Genomic DNA, 26,044 nt, shown 5'->3' on the forward strand with positions numbered 1-26,044 from the left:
CTAGCTAGAGACGGCGTTTAATTTTTTTTTTAGCCGGTGTAGAGATGGTATTAGCAGATGAAATGATGTGGACGGAATGAGTGTGGGAAGTATGATAACGATGCGCAGTCGATGGGAGCGAAATGCGTGCACGGGACTGAAGTAGGATCGGAGGGCATGGGCCTAGGTGAAGCGTCCGTACAACCGTGGCCAAGCATTACCACATTTTGTTGGAAAAATGTTCCAATTTTCAAGCACACATGTGGGGAAACTTTCAATGACTGCGCACAAAGCCACTGCCCAGAGAGAGCACGAGACAGAGATCGCAGGGGCTGGGCTGGGCTTGGCTAGGCCGAGATTTCTCCTGATCGGGCCATGATTCCCTTGAGAAGTGGATTGGGCCGAGCCCGTGAGGAGGCGCATGAACTTTCATCAAATATATTCCAAGAGATTACAGGAACCTTAGTGGGAGTGAATTTTCTAGAATTTAATGGTGTTTGTGCTTTCAGGTGATGTTTCCGTCGACAGCGAGACGTCTGTGGTCACTTCATCAATCTCGAGAATTTGACGGCTCGGTCTTCGAAGATGTGTACGTGTGTTCATAGAAGTGGGTGTGCGTGCGATGTAAGTGTCTGAGTTGTACTCCCTCCTTCCACGTTTATAAAGCATAAACATGGAAAGGTCTTGGAAATAACACTTTGATCATTCATTTATTATATATTATATTATTTATGGTCATAAACTTATAATCATGGTAAAAGATATTTAATTACGAATCCAATCATATAAAGTTTACATTCTAAAAATAAAAGATTAATAGTTAAATTATTGGTTAAAGATAGCAAAGTTTGAATCTTGATAAGTGTGCGTGCCTTATAAACATGGAAGGAGGGGGTACTGTGTAATCTAAAAAAACAAATATACCTCAGCATCTTCCACCGGCCATCGGCTGCACCTCCACCCTCATAGATTGGAAGAAGTCTACGTAACCTCTCTCCCAACTATTGCGGTTGGATTACTTTTAACCCAAACTACCAGATATTTGACCCCCTCCATCTTCACAAACCGTTTACTTAACCCTCTATCTGATTTAGCATAGTGATTTTAGCTATGTGGCATGCTGAATTGGATCAAAACACTGACTTGGACTGGCTGAAATGTGGGGTCCACTTGTAAGTGAGAAGGTCTTATTCCTTCTCTTCTCCTCCTCCTCTCCAGCCTTTCTCCCCTGGCCGCTCACCTTGGCTAGATGACATAGGTGGGGAAGCGCCACAGGCAGCCGAGAAGGCCTGTGATGGGTGTGTGCACTTGCGCCGTCGCCAAGGTGAGCTCGCAGGGCAGCGTGCCGATGGCGGCACCGAGACAGTGGGGAAAGAGCCGTGAATGAAGAGTCGGCGGTGGTAGGTGGTGTGCCAAAGGCGACACAGAGATGGTGGATGAAGAGCTGGGGATGGCAGGACGACGTGCCAATAGTGACACTGAGGTAGCCGCTTCTGCGAGGATGGCGAGGAGGCATAGCTTCAAGTAGGCCGCTAGGCGCCCCATGGTGCCCAAACTCGGCGGTAGCGAAGCATTCAGCTCGGAGTCAGAGAAGGTGGCTAGGGCAGGCCAACAAGGTAACGCGGTTGCTCGCACTACGCTTGGGCGTGGAGGTGCTGGGTTGGGAATGTGAGAGAGGTCAGGTGAGCGCCCATTGGGGGTAAGGGGAGGGGAAGAAAGGAGCAGAGGGTCATATGCACCTTCTAGGCCCTCGTCGTGCTCAACCTCTCCATGTGTGTGGGGTCAACAACATCTCCCTCACCATTGCGCTGCTGCTTTCTGGTCTGTGGTGGTAGTGACATGGGTGGCAAGTTGGAAGTGTGGCAGGTACGCGTGCAAGCGGGCTCAAGCGACGCAGGTTGGAAGTGCTAGTGGAGGCGTACCTGAGGCTGAAGGCCATCGACCTCTCTCAATGCAATGGCACTACCGCGGCCAAGCTCAAGAAGAAAGGAAGAAGAGGAATAAGGTAGAAGAGAAGAACTACCTTACATATGGGTTTCACATGTCGACAAGTTCAACGTTTTCATCGAGGGGTGTAAATGGGTGACCCTTAGAGCAGCTCCAGCAATAGCCCCTACTTCAGGGTCCTTACTTTTTAACTAGGGGCTTTTCCTACTTTCTGGGGAGCTATTTTTCAGTATCAACTCTAATGATAGACCCTACTTTTCAGCTCCTACTTTATGGGACCCACATGTCAGCATATTATTATGTTTTTTATTTTATTTTCTTTTTTCCCGTACGCCCGCACCCATGTATGAGGACGGGCGGCAATGGCAGCCACGTCAGATTCGCGGGCGAAGCGCCTGGCCGCGTTGCCGCCGCACCACCTTGAGCCCCTGGTGCCGCCGCCGCCAAACCACCTAAAGTCGTGGTCACTGCCGCCCAGCCTAGAAGATGAGGTTCCTCCACGACTGTCCTCCTCCTCCTCCGCCCATCCGACGGCACAGCTCTCCTCGAACCGGTTGCCGCCGCTCCCCTCCACGCTTCCGCCCAGCCGTGCGTTGCCCCACTCGGCGGTCCCTCCCTTGCTCTCTTGCGCCGAAGGAGCCGGCAGATCTGGAGGTCACGACGGCGGGGAAGGCGCCGCCTCTGGCGCAAAGGAGCAAGGGCAGCCCATGCCGCGCAGACTATGCGGAAGCGGACACCGTCGGCGTCGGAGGCGTCCGTCGGCGTCGGAGGCGGAGGCGAGCAGCAAGAGCTTAGGAGGGCACCACCGGTGTAACACCCCAGTGTTAATTGCGATGCTAATCATGTGCTTAAACCGCTAATTATGGACTTAAGCTCATCGTTGGCGTTAATCGAGATCGCGCGGTAAGCATTGATTTTAGCCGTGTTCGACGATGTTTTTCTCGTTGACCCGAGCTCCAAATCAACTTCCGCCCAAAACGAAAGTTGTACATCTTCTCTTCCTCTACAACCTTTATTTTGGTCAAATTCCAAGTTTCCATATGAAATTTGGAGTTTTCGGCAGTCAAACTTTGATCAAAATCATCTCAAACGAGTTCAACTCGGTACTGTGCCTCCCCGGTTGGTCAGTGCCGCCGATCTCGACGTCCGCGTCGCCACGCGTCACGCCGGCGAGCACCTCACCGCTTAAGCGCCCCTGCTGCCGCGTCGATCGCCAAATCCATCTTCGCTTCTCCGTTCCCCTTCCTTTTCCCGTGCGGAGCACACAGTGGAGCAGAGCAAGCCGCCGCTCGCCGCCGACGTTCGTGCCGGCCAAGCTCGCCGCCCCCTCTCGATTCCCCACACCCGAACCCTCCTCGCTTCACCACGCACCTCCAGCGCCCTACCCCGAGCCCGAATTCGCAGTTCCTCGGCCGGAATCGCACCCGCAACGGCCAGCCGCCATTAACCCTAACCTTGGAGCTCCACCCCACTCGTCGATGTCCACCCTCCGTCCTTCCTCAGGCCGATTGAAGGTCGCAGTGAGTTTCCCCATGCCTTACTCCTCCTCCCCATCCTTTTCCCCGCGCAAATCCCTCACCGTCGCCGGCGGAACGCCGCCGCGGGCGCCATGGCGCCGCTGCGCCCGCCGCGGGCCGCCTCGGCGCGGTCTCGCGCGACGCCGCCTCGCTTCCGGGGATCGCCTGGGCCCCTAGCCGCGCGCGCGCCCCACCTCCGCCGCCGGCTGGCCACGGCCAGGCCGGACTGCCGCGCCGCCGCGCGCGCCCCTGCGCAGCCGCCGCCGTCGCCCTGCCTTGCCGTCGCCGCCCACGTGCGTCCTGGGCCGCCCCCGCGCGTGCCTCTGCTCGGCCGCGCCTGCGCTGTCCCCTGCGCGTGGGCCCGCCCGCGCTGCCCCGCCGGCCGGGCCGGTCCACGGCCGCCGCGCGTGCTGGCGCGCGCCGCCGGTGTGCGGCCGGGGCAAGCGGCAGAGCAGAGCAGGGGAGAGCGCCCCCCCTCTGTCTCTCTCTTTATTCACTGACGGGTGGGGCCCGCTGTCAGGGAGAGGGAGATGGTTAGGGTAGTTTTTGTTTTTGTTTTTGTTATTTCAGCTGAAAGTTTGATAATTGTTAGAAAAATGCAGAAAAATCCTTAAAATGCAAACTAAATTTTGTTAGGTTTTTAAAATCAAGATTTTTAGAAGAAAAATACTCATGCACGTGAAATGTCACTTTTGCCCCTGCTAAATTTATGGTTTGTGTTTAAGCTAAGCCATTTTGTATCGGTTGTTCTGTTCGTCTAAAAATCCTGGAAATTTTACGGTAGCTTACTCTTTGTATGTGTAGTCCACTGAAAAATTTCCAGGTGCATAGCCTGTGTGCTTGTGCGTGGATCTGTTGTTGTTTAATTTCTTTTCTAGGGTTAAAATGACTACTCTCGATCGTCAACAAATGTTGTTAGTTAATTGTTTGATGCATGTGTAACCTCAACAAAGCAAGCTTATGTTTTAATCCATGCTACTCTAAGCGAGTTTAATAGTAGTTGTTTTAAAGGAAACACTGCAGGCTAAAAGACTTTTGGGCCAGGAATTCATGCCAGCGCTGAACCATCCCTTTTGAACCGTAGTTAGGGCTGTTGTTATCGTTTTATCCCTGCATTCTTGTATGTTGACTGCATTGCCTTGCATCTTTTCATGAGTCTCATGCATGGCATATTTTTGATCGTATAGACGCGGAAACCGAAGTCGCCTGCGAGCTGATCGCCGAGCCGGTCCAGGAGCCGCAAGCAGGAGAACAGCAGGAGGACGCAGTCGAGCACACTCCCGAAGAAGCCACTAACCCTGCTGACTGGCAAGGCAAGCCCCGGAGCATGACCCTTATTTTTAATTACTCCATGTTCTATTAAAGTATTGTGCATTTACGTTCAAGGAATTGATTGGAACCATAGATGCATAATCTTGGCTACCCAGTGTCTCTACTAGTTCAGGTATCGCTAGTACTGCTATGCTTAAGTAAATCCGGTAGAAGTCGAGTGATTTCTGTCACTCGCGAGAGATAGGTCTTGTTGCTTATGGAAAAGTTGTTGGAGATGGAATCCTTGAGAAAAAGATCGGAAAAATGGAGACCGGGCGGAGATGGATTGGTTATGGATATGGAAGTTATGGAAAGTAAGCCTCCGCCTGTGTCGATTGAGGACCGTACCGTTGTTGGCACTACTGATCGAGGATTGAACAGTACTAACCGCATGCCGGGAGTAGGAGGTAGTCGAAACCGGTAAGCTCAGTACCATATGTGCACCGGTAGGCGGACTTGATACTGTCTTCACCAGTGGAGCTAGTATACAAACTCATGGGTGACCCTTCGTTGGTATCGGTGGGGCTAGCAGTCCCGGGTCGCAGGGCAGTTCGCCTATTCGGTGTGCATATGTGAAGGGTTGGCGTGTATAGCCCGACGGGGCATATACGTGCCGTGTTGGTTAGGTCCACCTTGCAAGGTTAAATCGAATCGATTCGCCGTGACTCGCGGATATGAGAACCTTGATCTCTCTGTCATATCGTAGTAAAGAAGTGGAATGAGTTTGAACTAAGAATGTTGGTTGTGGTAATCTGAAAAGATAATATGATCAACCATGTATGCTCTAGAGTACTAGGCAAACCTAAGTTATAGCGGTCAACTCAATTGGCGCTAAAATATTGAAAGTAAGGATTCAATATTAGTAGCTTTTCAGCAAAACAAACTCCAGAGCCAAAAAACTTTTCATGTCTAGTTATTGGGCTAAGTATACCCATGGACGGGTAAGTATTGCTGAGTATTAGAATACTCAGGCTTGTTGTTGCCATATATATTTTAGCAGGTTGCGTTCCGGAGGACTCCGAAGAGATCTGCGCCTCGTGGATCGGTCAACCACTTCCTCCGGGTTAGTCGGTCGAGTGGGTCCCGTCTTCTCCATGAAGTTCGGGCAGGTGAGCCTCACATCGGTGGGCAAGGTGTGACGCTCGTCTTTGTCTGCGACGTTGGTTATCGTACTATAATTTGAAGCTTGTTTTGAACTTTAATTTACTTTCCGCTGCGTTTGAACTCTGAGGTTTGAATTGTAAAACTGACTTGTAAACACTTGTTGTAGTTTAAGTTGGTTCTTCTGTTTTAATCTCGGTTTGTAAAAGGTTTTGGACGCTTTTATTGCCGGTAATCATCTGTGCTCGTTTTTTGGCGAGAGTTCCTGTGTAATCGATCCTGATTATAGCAGACGGTCTGAATGTACTGGTTGAGTGCAGTAATTCTGGTTTGAGGTTAAGTGTCAATTATTGCACTTGATTGGTATTATTAGGACTGTTCTGTGACAACCGGTCCTGTGGCCCCAGCTGCGGTGTGGAGCAGCAAGGGCAGCGCCACCTATATATCTCGTCCCCCAGTGGCGGCGTGGAGCAGTAGGGGGTGATGTCGGTCCTGTCCCCCGGCGGTGTCGCGGAGCAACATGCGGAGGAAGGCATAGCGCATACGGCGAGGGAGTAGGGGCCTCCCTACCCACCCGTGGGAGAAGGAGCCTGGAGGGGGGATTTGGGTGCCTCCCTACCCTAGGAATCCGAATAGAAACTCTGCTCGAGATGATTTTTTTTCTCTCAATCTCTTCATTAAAAGTAGGGACTTGAGTAGGAGGGCTTTTACTAGAGATGCTCTTAGGTGAACTTCTAATTTTTTTAGTTCACCATTTTGTACTATTTTTTTAAAATAGAATCTTATTTTGAAGTAGCAAAAATTTTGAAATAAAAAGAATTAGAGACGCAGCTAAGGGTGCATCAACCGTATTTTCTTGCAACTCCGCATGCTATGCGGATAAAAACCGCTATGCAAAATTAGACAGTGGTTAAGTAAATAATTTTGCGGAATTGGGGGAGTCAAATATTCGGAGCGTGACGTAGACTTCCTCCCCACATATTATTCGAGATCCCTCCACCGCTGCTCCTCTTTTCCTCGTGCTCACCGCCCCAGTGATCTTCAAGCCGAAGCCGCCTCCGCCTCCAGCACCCGCACCAGCACGCGCGCGCAGCCATGGCAGGTCAGTCCATCGCCTCCTCCTGATCCTCCGCCCCCACCCCTCCGCTCGCCCTTCTCCAATCCGTGCTGCTGTGCAGCTCTTTCGATCGAATCGATTGGTAGGCGAACCCCAACCCCGTGGATAGGCTGGCTTGTCAGTAAGGCCCCGAAAGCTTCGGGAAGGGTACGAGCGTGGGCTTCAGATATCGTAGCTGAATAGGGGGGCACAGGGATGTCCCTCGACTCACTGTGTATGGGGAATTAGGGGACTGTTTGAAAGTGAAACCAAAATGTTTCGGGAAATTAGGGGAGTGTTTGAAAGTGAACCCAAAATGTATCTGATTTGAACATCACTCTTGCCTGTTCCATCCTTTTGTGTTGTAATTTTGTTTAAAGGTTGTAATTTTGTTTAAAGGAAAGATTTCAGGATGGTGCCTGTCGGTACCCCAGGACTGGGGTACCCCCTCTTGCTGTGTTTAGGCAAGAAGAGCTTTGTAGTTATCCTTAACTACGTCCAGCAGCCGAACCCCTGCGGTCCGGAAGCCCTGTTCACCCATCAACGGTCCCGGATCCGTCCTCTGGTTGGGAAAGGTCCGGGAGCACCACGTGTTCCGGAAGAAGCAGGCGCTCAGCCCGAACAGCCGGAGGCTCCGGACCTCCCGTGGAGGCCCGGACCCCCGCGGGGTCCCGGACCCCCCATGGGGTCCCGGACCCCCTTGTATAGTAACCGGACACCTCGCTAAGGGAAGGAATTGACACCCCGCCCCGGGGGAGGTCCGGAGCTGCCACGTGTCTGCAAGCACAGACACGTATATAAGGCCGCTTGGTCTACAAGGGTTCACCTACCACTGCATTCATCGCGGTAGGTGGACGTCCGCATTAATATAGCAGAAGCCGAGGCGATCCTTTGACCAGGGGACACTATTGATCGCGTATTACCAAGACGTGTAGTGGAGCCGATGGCGCCGCCCACGCCGTGCCTGTCAGGTTGCCATGACAGATGGACACGACGGCTCGGCTTCACCCATTATGACGCCTACATAATAGCCTCAACAGGTCGCGCCGCAAGCTACGCTCCCCCAACGGGCACCTTGCTGACGGGACAAGAGAAGACCTCCCTTCGTCAGAGCCTTAGAGGGTCAGCAGGGGATGGAAGCATATCGGAGGAAAGATTCGTAACCACTGTAGCCATTTAAATACTCTGCGCAGTATGCTGCACAGTCACGTTGGGCCCACTTGTCGGGGCCCCAACGTCCTATGTATCCGCACCCCTTGGTCTATAAAAGGGGGCGCCCGCTAGAAAGAAAACTCAGGCTGGGTGAAAGCCAAGACCCGGCAGAGGATAGGTTCATACACAACCAAGATCAATACCTCTCCCAGTGGATGTAGGGTATTACGCTCCGGCGGCCCGAACCACTCTAGATCGTGTGTTCTTGTGTGCTTGACTCAGAGCTAGATTAGCCCAATCGCCTAGTACCTTCCCGAGTACTCCCTCTCTGGGAATAGGCGGGTGCGTTCCGCCACCCGGCTGTGGGTACCCTAGAAATCCCACGACAGTGCCTTACTAGAAGACCTGTAACTGTGTATTTGCAATGCACCTTTCTAATGCTCTGAGGTGGTTAGAACATTATTCATAGGGTAATGTCAGTAATGTCAGAGCATTGTGGGACAAGGGATCAACATAATCTGCTAGTCCCAAAGAAAGCAATCAAAATCTATACTAAACTACTAGTGCATGTGTGGTCCTTGGCCCCACATGAGGCCCCTTTTCTGTGTTGATCAATTATGGCCAATTCGAAATCAACACTTCAACCTTCACATGGGGTTGGTCCTAGAGATTGTGAGCATATTCGCCTCTGGTAAAAGAACATGTTTGTATTTGTGCATATTCAAGGGAACCATTCCACCCATGTCGCATGAACCAAAAGCACATTAGCTCATTTGTACCTAACTACCCAAGTCCTTGTGCCCAAGTTTACAAAAAAGATATCTGACAAAGAAAGGGTACACCAATTTGCATTTTGCTGAAGAAATTTTAGGCCATCCATCCATGGTATTTGGATACGAATGGAAGCAAACTATTATCTTATACAAAGTCTTAAATTAACACTAGAGGGAGATCTGATAGATTTGGCAATTTGTGCAGCATTATCAGCGAAGACCATAAAAAATGCATTCTTGGCACAACATCACCCACGGACTAGGCATGGTACAAGATATCACAGTGGCTTTTGTTTCTGCATTACCCGCAGCATGCATTCCTTCCAGGAATGTAGATTGTCAGTGGCTGATTCTTCAGCCAAATGGTTAAATACCACAACGACACCATGGACTAGCTTCAACAAAGCAGTTAGCTGCAATGGTGTGTTCTAGGCTCTCATTGATCAGATTGTTCACTAGTATTGCATTAGAATTTTTCACTGGTTCATTTTGATATTGTCTAATTATCATTCTCATATCACAGCTTGGGTTCTTATTTTCGGTTATTAGTAATGTGTAATATGCATGCATGTCCAAGTGTGGAAAGTTGCTTACAGGAGCTTCATTGCAGCTGCTCAAGGTGGCAGTGATGTCTCTTCCTCTGAGAAAGTTGATTTTCTCAATCTTCAAAATGGCAGGTATACATTTTCTGTGAATCTAGTTCTCTTATAGTGATATAGTCTCATTTTACTTTATAAACATATATTAGTAGAAATTAGGGTTGAATGCTGCAAAAGCACTATTTGTATGGTGGTGTAGTTACAGGTGCATGGCTCCACCCAACATGGTTCAAGCACTGGTGTGCACCTATTTAGATATTAGTGAGTTTAATGATTATATGCATCCTTAGCTGGTGCAGAGGCAGGATATTATACTTCATATAAAAAACAGGCTCTATAGGTGTTTTGACAGAAGTCCCATGTTCTTCCCTTTTTTTTTTGCATTTTGCATTACTAGCAAGGGGAGGGGCTGTTGGGCTGTTAATTCATATAGTTGTTTTTAGTTTTGTGTGCTATTTTCTTATAAAATTATAACTATATGTATAAAAGGTAAGGATAAAATATATGTGAGTAATAACTAATAAATCATTGTTCTTCCGCAGGTTGTTACAGTTTCATATATATTCAGTGATATGATGTTAAGTCTCTTTCAGTTTTGCCTGCAAGGATCATTAGATTAGTAGAAATCATATAGATGAAAACATGTGCTAGCATGTGGAATACATGTCCACATGTGATGCATGTTATCCTATGCTATGATCAGCTTCTCTTTTGACATGAATTAAATTATTTAGCACTTTAGTAGGGGCAATCTGTGCTTTCAACTGAAATCCGTTATGCTTTTCTGTTTCTGTATCTATCCTTTTGCGATTTTGTAAATCCTAACATCAAATGCGATACTTTTTCATTCCATGGACCAAAGATGAGAATCATCTGATTACACATGATCTATTTGATGGGCCTTTGATGATTGTTTCTTGAGTAATGCAATTATTGTAAACTGATATTGTTCCTTTGTAGTCTGAAGTATGGTAGAACAAAGTTGATGCCATAGCTCTCACTATCTTAAAAAATAATCATAGCGTATCGAGTCAGCTGTGTTGGAGTGGCTACAACATTTGTCAACAATTCTAAAGGGTCAATTAATGAAATACTTCAAAGATGTTCTTAGTTTGTTTTAAGTATATCTGTAAGGTTTTATATATGAAATGCTTTTAGTGAGGCTGTTTTGTGTGGCAGTGATATTCGTGGTGTTGCTGTTGCTGGGGTTGAAGGTGAGCCTGTCAACCTCACGGAACCTGCCACTGAAGCTATAGCTGCAGCTTTTGCTGCGTGGCTGTTAAACAAGAAGGAAGCAGATGGATTGAGACGTTTAAGAATCTCTGTTGGACATGACTCACGAATCTCTGCCCATAAATTGCAGGTGGGTCCTGTCTTATGTTCATTTAATTAATCTTATGAACCAAAATTGCAAATGTTTTAAGCTTTTATTGGATACCAAAGTCCTGTTTCCTCTAGTATAGTTTGGACTTCTCCTACAGGGTTATGTCAAGCATCCATAACCATGTAGAAATTTTCACTACTTGTATGTTTTGCATGTAACAGCTTACTTCTTCTGTGATAAATGAATAGTGTCTATCTTTTTTTCTTGAACAACGCAGGAGAGCTGCACATAATTTAGTTCAGGAGGCCCTGAGCCTCAGGTGTGCACCAAAAGTACAATAAGTCAATAACACAGGCTACACATCCGAAACCCACGCACACCCTATAACACCGAGAGTATACGTGCCGCACTCGAACCAAGGAGGCAACCTAAAGGTAAGGACACAGGCCCTAGAAAAGGCTCTGGAGGTCCTAAGCCCCATCTGTGCACCATAGAGCTCCCTCTTCTAATGTCCGCACCAAGGATACGCTTGGGGTAGCATTTTTGAAAACGCAGTCCTTGTGGTGTTTCCAAATCTCCAAATTGATCGACAAATTGAGGCCCTTTTGGTGCTCCTTATCCACTCTCTTGATTGCCTGGTTCCACCAGCCAGAGAAGGTAGTGGCATCAGGTTGTGGAGTTTGAGCCTGGAGGCCAATTATCTGGAATACATTGAACCATACTTCCATTATAACCACATAGGAGGCCAACAGATGGTTGATAGTTTCACGAGGTTGTTATCAGAGTGGGCTAGATGACGGACATGGCAGCCCCTTTGCCAATCTGTCTGTAACAACTGTAAGTACGGCAAGCCTTATGAAAAATTTGCACTGTGTTCAAGCCCATGACTTCAAAAATACTTTTCCGAGGTGCAAACCTAATGGACCTAATAAAGCATTGTAGGCTGGCTTACTTGAATATACTTCAGAAACTGAAAGCTTACTTGAATATACTTCAGAAACTAAAAGCATTGTGGTCATAGATATCTCTGGAGATGGATGTCTTCTAACAGCTCCCATAACTGAAGGTACTCTTCCAATGCATTCAAGGAGAGGGGTCCTCTAATGTCACTCACCCTTCTTTTTTTTTGGTTGTCTAGAGCTTCTACCACAATTTTCCTGTTCATTACTCATCGAGCGCGAACGGATGCCAAGCCGGATTGGTTAGGTGGCCTCAGTAGCACTCATCAAGTTCTGGGTTCGACTCCTGGTGGGAGTGAATTTCAGGCTGGGGTTAAAAAAAATCCACTCACCTGCCTACACGCCAAAGCATATGGAAAATAGGTATCGGCCTGTTCTCACACGGGTTACGGTACAGGCAACTGCACCCCTGTGTAAGGGTGGGGCACGGTTTCGGGGGTTTTCTTGGCCTGCGTGAGAAGGTCATCTTCTTAGTCAATGACCGGTGGCCGTCATAGCCCCCGCAATTCAAGTTTTTACTCATCAAGCGACAAGAGCGACCAGACTAATATTTGTTTCCTGGCAGCAAGTAGTACTCAGATCTGACAAGTTTATGATGTTTGAGCAACACACTTGCCCTAATTTTTTTGGGGTGCCATTATAGATACTAAAAGGTTATTGTTGTCAGAATGCAGTTACTCATGGAATCACTGCGGCTGGACATGATATCCTACAGTTTGGGTAAGTTGAATCTTTAGTTACATTACAATATTTTTATGCAAGATTCTCTACGTTGCATAGAGCCACTCAAATTTAGACACCCAGAATATTTTTCTCTTTAATTCCCTTGTTATGTGGATTCTTTTCCCTGATAAATTTCACTCATCAGTTCTTTGGAATCTACAATGCTAAATTTTAGCCATGCAAAATGGTTTTAGTAGCTTCTCTGCTTTGGTATTTTCTTCATAGTTTTGTTACCTAATAAATGGCTTAAAACAAGGGGACATAATTAAAATCTGACAGTGGATTATTCATATGTGTAGATTGGCCTCGACACCTGCAATGTTCAACAGTACACTTACAGAAGATGAGAGAAATCATTTACCTGTTGATGGAGCCATAATGATAACAGGTATGGTTAGTAATCTTATATAGACCATTTTAAAACTAATTTCTAGATGCGAAATTGCAATGGCATTGCAAAGTTATGCAAACTTGCCACATGAGTTATGTCACTAACATGATTTTTCCCCCTCCGTCGGAGTATCAATTATTTGGTTTGAGCATGATTGGTCATTGTTATTTCCTAACATGACTACCTGGGAGGTCAACACTTGTTTGATGTGCCAACTTTTTTGTTTTTTGAATTGTGGCATGGAACAAAAACAAGACTGATTACATTCAGAACTGCCAATATTTGAGTGGATGTTTATGAGGAAATCTATATATCTTTCTCTATGTCGTGGGTGTGTTTTTGTGCGTATGCACAATGATGGGACCTCAATGTCTCTGATTTCCTATTTTGGTAATAAATAACTTTATCCATTTTCGGATTTAAGCATACCAGTTCATTTAACTCAGGCATATATATAGAACTTAGTCAGATGTGTCGTTTGACTCGTTGCTACCTTCTTGCATATCAAACCAGAAATCAGTATCATTATTAGGTCACAGGAAAGGTCCTATTTAACCTCCCCCTCCTAATGAGTTCTAATTTCTGTCAGCTATTAGGACTTGCCACTTTGAAGTCATTTCTGATATGATTATGCACTGCTGAACCTTGGTGCAGTATCTGCGAGTGCAAGACTACTTTGATTGCTTCAATTTGGTTTATGATTGGGCGTTTTATTTGGGACCCACCTATTGGGGATGCAAAAATCCATGTTCTGAGCATTATTCTTGTATTACTTGTCATTTTCCTAGATTATCCAATCCTCAGTTCAGCACCTGCTTGTTATATTCCTTCGCTGCAATCCAAACATTCCCTAAATGTTATTGTTTGCCAGGAGAATAAAGTTTTGGATTAAAAAACTAGAATAGACAATAGAGAAGAAGAGAGATAAATGCAACATTAATGATGTTCTTCATATGTAGCTTCATGATTATTCTATTATTCTTTATATATATAATATTGTGATTATATGGATGCATATGGGTGCAAATTGGTGACCCTTAGGTGCACCTCCAACCCTCTTTAGTCCAAATATTCGGGATCTCACTTTGAAGTAGTACAAATATTTGAACTAAAGAGGGTTGGAGGGTCACCAATTTACACCCCTATGGATGCGCATAATTATGCGTCTCTTTGTGGAATTTCTCACATGGATGTGTGCTCATTTTCTGTGGCTTCCTGTTCAAGCCACAGTGTTTATTTCATTTCCACTTCTCAAAATGGTTGGCAATTATTCAGGAAAGCTAAGTTTTTCCGATTGTTCTATACAGCGAGCCATCTTCCCTACAATCGAAATGGTCTCAAGTTTTTTACAAGTGATGGTGGGTTAAATAAGGCTGATATCAAAGATATCCTGGAGCGTGCTTCTGAAATATATGAGGAATCTGCACATGGTAAACAGCGAGAACAGGAGGATGCTTCTAGGGGAGTTGTGAATAGTGTGGACTACATGTCAATTTATGCTTCTGATCTTGTACAAGCAGTTCGTAAATCTGCTGGAGGCAAAGGTGCTTTTCATGTGCTATGTTTAAAACTCATTTTTGACTACTAGACTAGTCCCCAGTTCAATTTCTTGTCCGACACATGCATTAATTTTTTATATTCACTGATAATATCTGCAATATATTGGATACTTATGACAGTGTTTTGCTTTTGTGTGCTCAAACAAACTTCAATTAGTTATGCATCACTCAAGTAGCACTTTTTTAGCCCCTTAGACCCTTCCATCTAAACAAGCTCTTACGGTTTGTGGCAATACCAATTCGTTGTTTTAATTTATATTATCTTATATAATTGTGATTTGCTCAGTAGAAAATCATTTGCCATAACTTGTTATTCTCCTTACATTTTGTGGAAGCCATCCCATTTTTCATGTATGTGATACCAATTATCACCATTTATGTGGTTGTTTATATTGTAAACTTCTTTAAACACAACAGAATTATCTCTTCATGTTTTTGTCTATGAGGATGATGGATATAGTGAACTTTGTGAAATGATTGAATATTAAATATATAGTGAACTGCTGTGCAATGATTGAATACGAAACATTAATATGAAGCAACTTCTGATGGTTATGCTTTTTTCTTTCTTTGGCCATAGAAAAACCTTTGGAGGGGCTGCACATAGTTGTTGATGCAGGCAATGGTGCTGGTGGATTTTTTGTGGTAATGTTTTATACTGCCAAAGTTGTTCCCTAGCATACATTTTTGAGCCTTAGTTCATTTGTTAAGTTGCTTTTTTCAATCAAATGATTGATTAGTCTATTATTAAATACTTCAAACTCACCTCTCTGCAGTTTAATATGTTGATTAGGCTCTATTTGGATCTATTTGGATAACTGCTTTTCTTCTAATCCCGTTTGGTGGAACTGCTTTTCTTTCAAATATTCGGCGAAGAATTAATATTAGCATCAAATTTTCCTTCAAATGTTCGGCAAAGAATTTCATTTTGTTCAATGTTGATCCATTTCTAAATCTCCACCTAGGTTAATCTCCCAAGTTGAAGTCCACTATTTTCTTTGGTTGATTTTCCCTTTACACTACAAAACTGTCCACTGAATACTTAGAATGTTACTCCTGAAACACTTAGCTATTGACAAAAGAAAAATGTTTGTGAGCTTATTTATCATTTTTTGGATCAGGATAAGGTACTCAAACCATTAGGGGCTGTCACTACTGGAAGCCAATTCCTGGAGCCTGATGGTAATAGCTGATTTATTTTCTTATTGTAATTATAATACTTTTTGCCTTTCACACATTTCTACACATCACACATTCAGGCTTGTTTCCCAATCACATTCCGAACCCTGAGGACAAAACTGCAATGAACGCCATTACAGAAGCAGTTCTTGATAACAAGGCAGACTTAGGCATCATATTTGATACAGATGTTGACAGGTGCAAAATAGCTAGCCATTGGGGTTCCGCTGATGTCTAATCGGTCAGAGCTTAAACCCTTTGCCTTTTGCAGGTCTGCTGCTGTTGACTCCAGTGGTCATGAGTTGAACCGTAACGGATTGATTGCTTTGATGGCTGCCATAGTTCTTGAGGAAGTAAGATTTTCTTCTTCCCAGTTGCAGTTTTATTTTGTTCTACTGTATTGCTTGCCACTAACTACATCATTGCTCTGGTGCTAGCATCCAGGAACTACAGTTGTGACAGATAGTGTGACTTCAGATGGGCTGACTGTATTTATTGAAAACAAACTTGGTATGCAATGTTTATAGTATGGTGCTTTCTTTCAGTACGTAGTCATTTGCTTATCTATTTTGTCATTTGGTTATCTATTTTGTTCTTAAGGTGGGAAACATCACCGTTTCAAGCGAGGGTACAAGAATGTAATAGATGAGGCTATTCGTCAGGTTAGTTTACACTTTCTATGTAATTCAGTTAGTCCCTGGATTTTTTTTCCTAATTTAACTATCAGTAAAATGGGATTTATAATATGGAAATTTTCAGAATTCTATTGGTGAGGAATCACATTTGGCCATGGAAACAAGTGGCCATGGAGCGCTGAAAGAGAACCACTGGCTCGATGATGGAGCATACCTTATGGTAAGGACCTTGTTGTACTACACTTAGAACTTTGCGAACCGCATAAAGGCAGAATGATGGATAATCACATCAACATTTCATGCATGTGGAAAGTGGTCTTTTGTATTACCGGGTCATGAAATTTAAACCCATGAAGTTCATATGCACCAACCACATTTTCTAATCTGTACATGTGTGAGGATAGTTTCTCCTTGTAGTTTTAAAAATTCTGGCATGCTATGCTTCATGGTTTTATGGAAAAATGGGCCATCTTTTGGGAATATGGGATTAAAAATTTCTCTTTTTCCCCTCAGGTTAAACTTTTGAATAAACTTGCTGCTGCCAGAACTCTGGATTCAAGTATTGGCAGTAAAGTTTTGACTGATTTGGTTGAGGGCCTTGTGGAAGCTGCTGTGACAGTTGAGATAAGGTTGAAGATTGATCAGAATCATGCAGATTTGAAAGGAGGGTATGTTAACTCTCAAATGCCTTGTGGTCCTTTGTCCATGAGACATTATCTGTTCATACTAGTAGTTTAAAAGTATTATGCACTTAAACAGAAACATATGTGATGTGAATGAGCGATCCATTAGCTCGGATAACATGAGATGGTCTTGTTAACTGCAGTCAGCGAAATTTTTCTGGAAATGAAAAGAAAGAAAGATGATTGATATCATTTGAATTTTCCATAGGCAAACAAGCAATCCTTAAAATTGAGAACTTAAGGTTCGACCTAGTGGTGTGAATTGTACTGAGTACAGGGGTTGTCTAACCTCTGTACTCATTCCTTTTTTCTATCTTAAATGAAATGGCGCGCAGCCCTCCTGCGTCGTTCGAGAAAAAGAGAACTCAAGTTCCCATGTTCCTGGCCTTCAAAAAGATGTTCCAATGCCCCCTCATTGGTCATTAGTTTATATCTATTAATCTGCTGATATCATTTTATTCTTGGCTATTGTACAATAGCATTTAGCTACACAAGTCTAAATAAGTGTAAGATGAGGATTGGTAGAGATTTTTCTGTAAAATAAGTAAAATACAAACACATGGATCACAGTCACTCTGTTAAATGTTTTACTCCATTTGGTTGACATGTTATCACAATGGGTCCTTCCATGATACAGTATCAATCTTCCATGATATAAATGTCTTTGAAGATTTTTAAAACATTATAATTTAATCTCTACAGGTCCTTCCGTGATTATGGGGAAGCAGTTTTGAGACATTTAGAGAATGCTATTGACAAAGATCCAAATCTCCACAAAGCCCCCAAGAATTATGAAGGGGTATGTTAATACTCTTTGCTTTTTTTATGAAACTTTCTTGTGGAGATCTTGATACATCTTATCTTTCTTCTGAAAATTAGCTATGCTTTTTCTACTTGATGCTCAGTTTTAACCATTCTACTATGCAGGTAAGAGTTTCAGGGCATGGTGGATGGTTTCTGTTGAGGCTCTCCCTCCATGACCCTGTCCTCCCCTTAAACATTGAGGTTGCCTCTCTTTCCTTCCTCTCTTAATCATTACAACGTAGCAAATCTACCATTTGACTGTAATGTGATATGCCCATACTACAGGCACCGAGTAAGGATGATGCCATTAAGCTCGGGCTTGCGGTGCTTGCTGCTGTGAGTGAATTCTCAGCACTGGATGTGACGGCATTGAACAAATTCGTGCAGCAGGGAACATAGGGACATCGACGTCATTCCATGAGCTTCTTTCACATGGAGGCTTGCTTGTTTCTGTCAACAATGAACAAATTCCTGACCAGTCAATATAGGGTTTCAATTTTTGGCTTTCCTCAGATGAGTTTTTCGTGTTTAATCCAGGTATCTGAGTAAGAACATTTACACTGGTGAGGCATGTGTATACTTGAAAATAAGATGCGTGTGTTTTATAAGGATCAGGAGGCTTGCTGTGAGGCCATGAATTTCCAGATGTTACTTGCTCTGTCAATAACTGTTTCACTGTGATTAGATGAAGCACTCATTTGCTGCTTTGTTGTGGGCTCCTATCTTAACGTTTGGTTTACTGGTTGTGATCTATGTCTATGTGAGAGAGGGTGTCATGCCTAAAATGCTTATTTTCGCCGTGGTGCCATGCCTACAAGTTTTTACGTTCTGTTTGAATTTCGTTACAATTGCTTCATTTTAAGTATGCTTCTCCTTTTATCTTTCAAGATGTAGACCGCCCAATCGCAATATTTTTGAGAAATTTCAGCGTTTTAGACGAAGCCTTGGTAGGATACCGTAGCAGCATACCTAGAGTATGGGTCAAGGAGGTTTGGCTAGTAATCTCTACTTTTGCAAATTTTGTCATGTTTGGCGCACGGGAATGCAAAGAAGAGCATGTGTTACGATCGTTTTGTCATTTTTGGTGTGATGTGACAGCGTGACAGTGACCGTGCGTGCATGCGCCGACCGCGGATGGTGGCATCTGACGTTGACACCACGCGGGGCATGCGCCGTCCTGACGTCCACCGCCCCGCCACTGCTGGCCTCAGCCACTGGTTTTGTTTTGTTTTAAGCGAACCACATATCAATGCAAGAATTCTAGTATCATTCGAAAGAAGTAAAGATTAAATTATCCGACATTTTCAACAATGAGACCGAAGAAAGTTTCTTGACCAGATTTCTTTCTTTATTTGTTCTTTTTTTTCGTATACTTGTCTCGGTGAGTAAATTTTGAGCGAGTAAATTTAGGAGGGCTTGCACAAATGCAAATTAGTAGTTGCGTTTGACTAATAACTAACTCTCTTACACTGCAACATTGTGATTAACAATTCTTTTGGTTGGAGTTTAGAGCCATTGGTTGGAAGCAAAGGAATTTGTAGGAGTTGCATAATAGTGTCCTCCAGGATCACATTCACAGTACCTTTCTGTGGTAGTGAACCATAGAAGCTAACCAGCGGCATAACTGATGATTTACTAACATGAGTGGATCCGTTGGAAGAGACAAGCGGTTAAAGACGGCCAGGAAACACACAAAGCTCCGAGTCATGCATCACGCTGCACCGCACGAGCTTCTAACTGCTCCACTTGAAGAACTCCACCATCCGATACAAAAGCCAGGGGTTTCTTTCCTCTTGTGAGGATAGAGCAACTTTTTCCTTTATTCTGCTACAAATGACAAGAGTGATCGGAGGAAATGATACCTTGCATGGAATTAATGATCAGGTCGTGCTAACTAGCCATGCATGACTTCGAAAAATAAACAGAAAAAAAAGTGAAGGTAGATCTTGTATGCCGCCTCAATTGGAGTGCAAGCTTAGTAGTTTTCCAGCTGATCGAAAAGTGTACCAAGCCACAATTGTAGCAGTAAACCAATGCAAGCTACTGCCTAATTAAGCCAATATGGTATGCCTGATAACAATGTCAGATGTGGACACCATCTAATCAAACACATGCCCTTAGTATCCCTATATGTAGTTAGTTTGTCAGAACAGAAATTTTCAACATCCTTAAATTAGAAATCTGGTGTGTGCACTCCCGTACGATTGCACGTTAGGGCGGTGCCCAACTGTACCAAACAAGCACATAAGAACACGAGTGCGCCACGTAGATGCACACGGAGCAAGCAAGCATCCGGCATCCAGGGGCCAGGACAGCAGCATGAACCGAGGAGACTCCAGTTCAGCTCTCATCCATCGGATTGGCAACAGGTGCAAGGAAACCATGGGCTGTTCAACCCAACCAACCAACCTGCCGGATTCGGATCCAATGAAGCTAGTGATCGACCAACCAATCGGGCAACAGCTTTTCTCTCCCGGCCCGCCGGTCATGCATGTGAATTCGCCTCAGATTCTACCCTCTGGTCGGCGCACTAGCTCAAGCGTGCCTCTTTTCACCAGAACTCGCCATGGATCAACATTCCCTGATCGACAAGAACAGGTCGCCACACGCTCATACAGAAAACTGCCATGATCTCCAGCCGGAGTGGTGACAGAGGTTTTTGTTTTGTCCGGGCGCTCACTTTTCCGCCCCTTTTGTGGACGGGGTTGAACCACCGGCTAGCCATGACAGCGCTGCCCAACTCAGAGAGGCCACGCATGACGCATCAGTGCGGCTAATAAGCTCTTCTTTGCCTTTGTGTTTACTCTCTGATGGCGAGCTGATCTGATTCCATTAGGATGAGCCGAGCCTACCGTGGCCACAGGATGAGCCGAAATGGCGCTGGTGGCGGGCCCGGCCCGGGCGTTGGAGGAGCTGGATGAGCTAGCGTGATGTCAGTGTGAGGATGATGGAGGTCGGTGTTGGGCGGCTCTCTGCGCCAACAAAAGGAGCAATCATGCTTCCTTTTCTTTTGTTTTTGGTTAGGAGCTGCTGCTTAAATTATGAGGGGACTAACTGCTGCCACCCTGTTTTTTTGTTTATTTTTGTGATGGCATAACCTTATCCATGCATTATGAAAAGGCAAGAGATCGAGAAAGGCATGGAACATATGGGATATTCTTCAATAATACGACCACATAGATTAGTTAAGTACAAATGTTGGGCCTTGATGCAAGAAATATGAAAGGAGAATAATATTGCTGCTGGGCCATTCATAAAAAACTAAAGAATGGTGTTGTATTTCACCAAATCTATTGATTACTTTATGCATTTTAAGCATGTACTATTGATTACCAAATGCTAGCTGAAAGTAATGTCTTGACATGCAAAAATGCAGGACGGCACAGAAAATATAAAAAATTTAAGTAATGAAGAACATATGTAGAATTGAAGTTAAAATCGATTTTTTGTAAGATGTAGTACTAGTAACAAACCAAACATTCCAAGCTCTAGCCTTAATTCAGTCTACATGGGTCAGAAACATAATTCCAGAAATTAAAGGCTAATTCAGTATGGTTACAACTAACATGTGAGTACTATACTCATATTTAGCAGGCAGACAAGCCAAAATTATCGAATTTTGCATCTGTATGGTATTTTAAATATCTTGAGTGCTCTGCTTTGCAAACTCTAAATCCTGTCCAACTGGCAACATTGAATTGGTAATAAACTGAATAGAACCTGCTTTAACAATTTGCAAAGAAAAAAGAAGTAAAAAAAAAGAACTGCACAAATCCCCACACATGTACATTCTGTAAAAGAAAATAATTTAAATCCGTAACCATCAATACGGAAATGCTTTCCCTCCACTTGTTAAAATCGAAAATCATTCTATCTTTGACTTGAATTTGTGGGAAAACAAAATGAGAGACCTCATTATGTACCAAACATATCAAGTATGAACTTGCAAGACGTGCACATGCATAGCTAAACAGGGGAAGGCTCTCAGACCACAATGTAGAACAGATACCCATGAGCACCAAAACTTTCCAAAATTATAAGAAAACTAATAGTGCATTAGTACAGCTTAAACCCTTGTGGATTCCTTCCTCCATAAATCCCTATAAATACCCCTCCATGCCACCCCCAAAACCACAACACAAAGCAAAGCACACTCAGCTTCCCAAACCAGCTCTTGCTCTCTTCACTAGCTTCCAGTTCCAGCAGCTGCCTGCATTGCCAGCCTGCTCCGATGGGCAAGGAGGTTGACGTGTCCACTCTGGAGGCCGGCGGCGCCCGCGACTACGCGGACCCGCCGCCGGCGCCGCTGGTGGACATCGAGGAGCTCGGCAAGTGGTCCCTGTACCGCGCCGTGATCGCCGAGTTCGTGGCCACGCTGCTGTTCCTGTACATCACGGTGGCGACGGTGATCGGGTACAAGCACCAGACGGACGCGGCGGCGTCGGGCCCCGACGCGGCGTGCGGCGGCGTGGGCATCCTCGGCATCGCGTGGGCGTTCGGCGGCATGATCTTCATCCTCGTCTACTGCACCGCGGGCATCTCCGGCGGCCACATCAACCCGGCGGTCACCTTCGGCCTCTTCCTGGCGCGCAAGGTGTCCCTGGTGCGCGCCATCCTGTACATGGCGGCGCAGAGCCTGGGCGCCATCTGCGGCGTCGCGCTCGTCAAGGGCTTCCAGAGCGGCTTCTACAAGCGCTACGGCGGCGGCGCCAACGAGGTCGGCGCCGGGTACTCCACCGGCACGGGGCTCGCCGCCGAGATCATCGGCACCTTCGTGCTCGTCTACACCGTCTTCTCCGCCACCGACCCCAAGCGCAACGCCCGCGACTCCCACGTCCCGGTAAATTACTGCGTGCTGAACTCGCCGTTGAATTTGTGGTTTCAGTTGCGCATTGCATTGCAAACAAGAATTCGATTTCGCTGTGCTGATGCTGATGCGTGCCGGCCGACGAATCCATCAGGTGCTGGCGCCCCTGCCAATCGGGTTCGCCGTGTTCATGGTGCACCTTGCCACGATCCCGATCACCGGCACGGGGATCAACCCGGCGAGGAGCCTCGGCGCCGCCGTCGTGTACAACAACAGCAAGGCCTGGAGCGACCAGGTATTGCATTGCATCTCCCAATCCTCCTCTTCGTACACATTCTGCAAGATTGCAGCAGCTGACAATTCTAAGCTCTTACCTCAGCTGGTTTAATGGATTGATTGTCCTGGAATAAATGAACTGACAATTTTGTTCATTGTTGCAGTGGATCTTCTGGGTGGGTCCGTTCATCGGCGCGGCGATCGCGGCGCTGTACCACCAGATCGTCCTCCGCGCCAGCGCCAGGGGATACGGCTCCTTCCGGAGCAACGCCTAGGCCGGCGACCTCGTCGTCGTCAGCATCCACGGCCGACCGTGACTGAGCTCTTCCTCCTCCGGAGTTTAAGTTGAACGGAGATGGAGAGCACCGGCGTGGTTAATGTTGTAGCAGTACTAGCTTCAGTAAGTGTTGGAATTGCCAGCAACGGCAGAGAAAGTGTTTGTGTGTGCTGTGGAAAGCAAAGTGTAAGGACTTTGCCAGTGTGTGTGCCATGTTGGCTTGAAGTCAAACTAATAAAGATGTTGACTTGGCCTCCAGTTACATTCCCGAGGAACAGTGGCAAAACTAGAGCAAATTCAAGGGAGTGCACTTGCCTTATGGATTCATAGATTTGAGTCACGGGTGTGCAAATACGGTGAAAATTTAGACATAATCAAAGTTTTCCTTTTCTTAGGAGGTGCATTAACATCCGCTTAATCACTAGTTCACCATATACCTTCGCCCCTGCCGAGGAAGCCGCCTCCACATAAGTTTAGAGCTTCAAGTCATATCCTCTCCTCCCTCTGATTTCGTGAGTGGGAACTTATATTCAGCTCCTGTTGCAGCTGCTACTGTTGTTTTGGTGATTGAGCCAATGACTCTATTGGTCAAGAAAAGGTTTGCTAGAAACAATAATGCACAACACACCGATTCTTGCAACAATAAATAGAAATTGCACAATCAAATGCAGGCGAGCAATGCTGCACCATCAGAATAAACTGGGGATCGGAACAAGAAATTCAAAGAGAGAGACACGCAAAAGAAAGTTTCCATGCGATCCAACCTCATGGTAGTTTTTATCCGGCAAAAGTTCAATTTACTCCCCTCAACTATAGCCAAAGTCTGGATAACCCCCTAAACTATAACTTGGTTCAATTTACCCCCTAAACTATATCATTTAATTTATTTTACCCCATAACATAATTTATATTTTTTGTTTCTCCTTACACAAGTTGAATTTTAATTTCAAATTTTGCATGGTAGTAGTGGACATCACAATACATATTTAGAAAAAGATTTATAATTTTCCCCCATTAGTTTTCATATAATTTTGAACTCCAACGACTAATTTATTTTTAAATATCCTAACCTATCAAAATAATTATAAAAAATATGATTTATTTTCCTAACATGTTTTATGGTGTGTATTATCATGTTGTAAAATTTCAACTTAAAACTCCACCTATGCATGGAGAAATGAAAAAGACAAATTACAGTAGGGGTAATTTGAACCAAATGGGATAGTTTGAGGGGTAAAATAAACCAAAAAATAGTTTAGAGGGTTATCAAGACTTTGGCTATAGTTGAGGAGAGTAATTTAGACTTTTTCCTTTTTATTCAGAATTCCTTCGGCTTCATTCGTCATATAGCAACCTAAGGAATTTCACATGGTGCAATACTTTGTTCCAAAGGTTAAATCTTATGTTAGTTTTCCTCCAAAATTCATATGGTTTTATTTGTTCCAAAGGAGGCCTAAGATAAAACTAACATTCTCACTTTTCTTTTATCAAATACAGATTTAATCCTTTTAAGGTGACTTGGATTTTGTATTTGCGCAAGTCACCAATGTTGGGATGCCTATGTTGTGTCTACCGATCTTTTTATTTTTTTTTCTTTTTCTGTTTTTCTTTTTTCTAAAATTTTCTTTTTCTATTTTTGTGATGGATTTTTCTGTGTGTAACTAACTTATTCGCAATGCCAAATCATTTGTTCGTATTGTAGATTAAATTGTTCCATAATATTGATTTATTTATTTGCGATAGTCATCTGCTATTGTTTATACTATACAGTTAAATGTTCGCGATGTGTAATATTTTGTTCGTTGCATTATTATTTGTTCGTCATGTTTAACTTTTTTATCATTAAAAATAATTATTTTTTATGTTGTTAAATATTTGTTCTTGTAAGTCAAACAGGTGACTTACAGAAATGCAATATCTAAGTCACGTGATGAGGAGACAGATCCATTAAAAAATATAATCCATTACATTTAATCTTCATCATCAAATCTACTATCTTGTATTTTCATGAAGCGACGAACGATAGCCTCGCTGGTAACTTTCATCATCTCTTCTTTATCCACATAGCAAATAAGGCTATTGCTCATGTATTTATAAAAAATTACAAAACAGGTTGAAACATGGCTAGATTTTATTTACTTACTTCTCGTTGCCATGCAGTATATGTCTTCTGAGAATCTACAAAACTATCAATGCCTCGGCTCGTTCAACGATGTTTCTTTTTTTCGAAAGAACTTTGTGCCGCTTTGGCTCATCTTTTTATCCTCTTATTTGACTTGTTGGACATGTCACTCATGTAGATAATCTGAGCAACATTCTGGGGACAAATGGCTTGTTTTTATACCCAAAATTGTTGAGGTCTACTATTATCGTTGCGTACTAATCTTTTGTTACTCCTCTAGTTAGCTGTGGCCGGGAAAATCTCATGGACGGATCTTCACGCTCCACATATGCTAGGGCCGGGAAGATCTGCTTTGCTCCATCATACTGAACTCAATCGGCGCGCGTACGGTGTGCTCGGCGTGACAGTCAATTTGACCTGCAATTGACAATGAAGGTAAGCGTTAAATTTCGGGGGCTATCAGCTAGCCAATATCAGTGGCACGCACGGATCAGCTATCGTCCAGTCGATTCGCGAGAGAGGCAAGCCACGCCTGCGATGACATAACTTGCAGACAACACCTAGATCTGGGTCCAATCGGCTATGGTCGGGACGACACGAAAGAAGCCGATAGCGAGCAGATCTAGATTGGATAACCTGTGACAAAAACACAAAACAAACTAGATTAAATGAGCTAACCTAGCAAGATCTAAGCAAATGTCAATAACTAGTGGTAAAAGCAACAACATGCTAGATTAATGAATCAATTAACCTAACAGATTGAAAGCTTCTATCGATAACTTGGTGAGCAGACTAAACCCCGCCGAATGGATCTAGAGAGCTCGATAACT

General features: G+C 44.5%; 2 protein-coding genes across 3 annotated transcripts; both read left to right on the forward strand.

The window, feature by feature from the left end:
• Window positions 1-6,796: 6,796 nt before the first annotated feature.
• On the forward strand, window positions 6,797-18,440 carry LOC120670240 (phosphomannomutase/phosphoglucomutase-like). 2 transcript variants are annotated; one of them, XM_039950313.1, is made up of 18 exons: window positions 6,797-6,957; window positions 9,082-9,297; window positions 9,487-9,553; window positions 10,655-10,838; window positions 12,426-12,478; window positions 12,781-12,869; window positions 14,180-14,416; window positions 15,012-15,076; window positions 15,553-15,613; window positions 15,691-15,808; window positions 15,882-15,963; window positions 16,048-16,120; window positions 16,211-16,272; window positions 16,370-16,465; window positions 16,759-16,913; window positions 17,631-17,727; window positions 17,856-17,933; window positions 18,018-18,440. In XM_039950313.1, exons 1-18 carry the CDS (start codon window positions 6,951-6,953, stop codon window positions 18,129-18,131), a joined length of 1,854 nt encoding a protein of 617 aa, XP_039806247.1. In that variant the 5' UTR covers window positions 6,797-6,950; the 3' UTR covers window positions 18,132-18,440. The 2 variants fall into 2 exon arrangements, with proteins under 2 accessions (XP_039806247.1, XP_039806253.1); XM_039950319.1 differs by lacking the exon at window positions 9,082-9,297 and having other exon boundaries at window positions 6,805-6,957.
• Window positions 18,441-21,871: 3,431 nt separating this feature from the next.
• Window positions 21,872-23,388, forward strand: LOC120670252 (aquaporin PIP2-6). The gene is made up of 3 exons (XM_039950333.1): window positions 21,872-22,572; window positions 22,694-22,834; window positions 22,980-23,388. The coding sequence occupies exons 1-3, from the start codon at window positions 21,964-21,966 to the stop codon at window positions 23,088-23,090; spliced, it is 861 nt and encodes a 286-aa protein (XP_039806267.1). The 5' UTR covers window positions 21,872-21,963; the 3' UTR covers window positions 23,091-23,388.
• Window positions 23,389-26,044: the final 2,656 nt, after the last annotated feature.

This window comes from Panicum virgatum, chromosome 2K (genome assembly GCF_016808335.1).
Source record: "Panicum virgatum strain AP13 chromosome 2K, P.virgatum_v5, whole genome shotgun sequence".
NCBI lineage: Eukaryota > Viridiplantae > Streptophyta > Magnoliopsida > Poales > Poaceae > Panicum > Panicum virgatum.

What these genes read in the sequence shown, in the direction of transcription:
- LOC120670240 (XM_039950313.1), top strand. An exon ending in TAAATCTGCTGGAGGCAAAG is followed by an intron (nt 14,417 to 15,011) that starts GTGCTTTTCATG and finishes CTTTGGCCATAG; the next exon opens with AAAAACCTTTGGAGGGGCTG. An exon ending in TCCTCCCCTTAAACATTGAG is followed by an intron (nt 17,934 to 18,017) that starts GTTGCCTCTCTT and finishes CCCATACTACAG; the next exon opens with GCACCGAGTAAGGATGATGC.
- LOC120670252 (XM_039950333.1), top strand. Translation starts at nt 21,964, where the DNA reads ATGGGCAAGGAGGTTGACGTGTCCACTCTGGAGGCCGGCGGCGCCCGC. An exon ending in CCCGCGACTCCCACGTCCCG is followed by an intron (nt 22,573 to 22,693) that starts GTAAATTACTGC and finishes CGAATCCATCAG; the next exon opens with GTGCTGGCGCCCCTGCCAAT. An exon ending in GCAAGGCCTGGAGCGACCAG is followed by an intron (nt 22,835 to 22,979) that starts GTATTGCATTGC and finishes TCATTGTTGCAG; the next exon opens with TGGATCTTCTGGGTGGGTCC.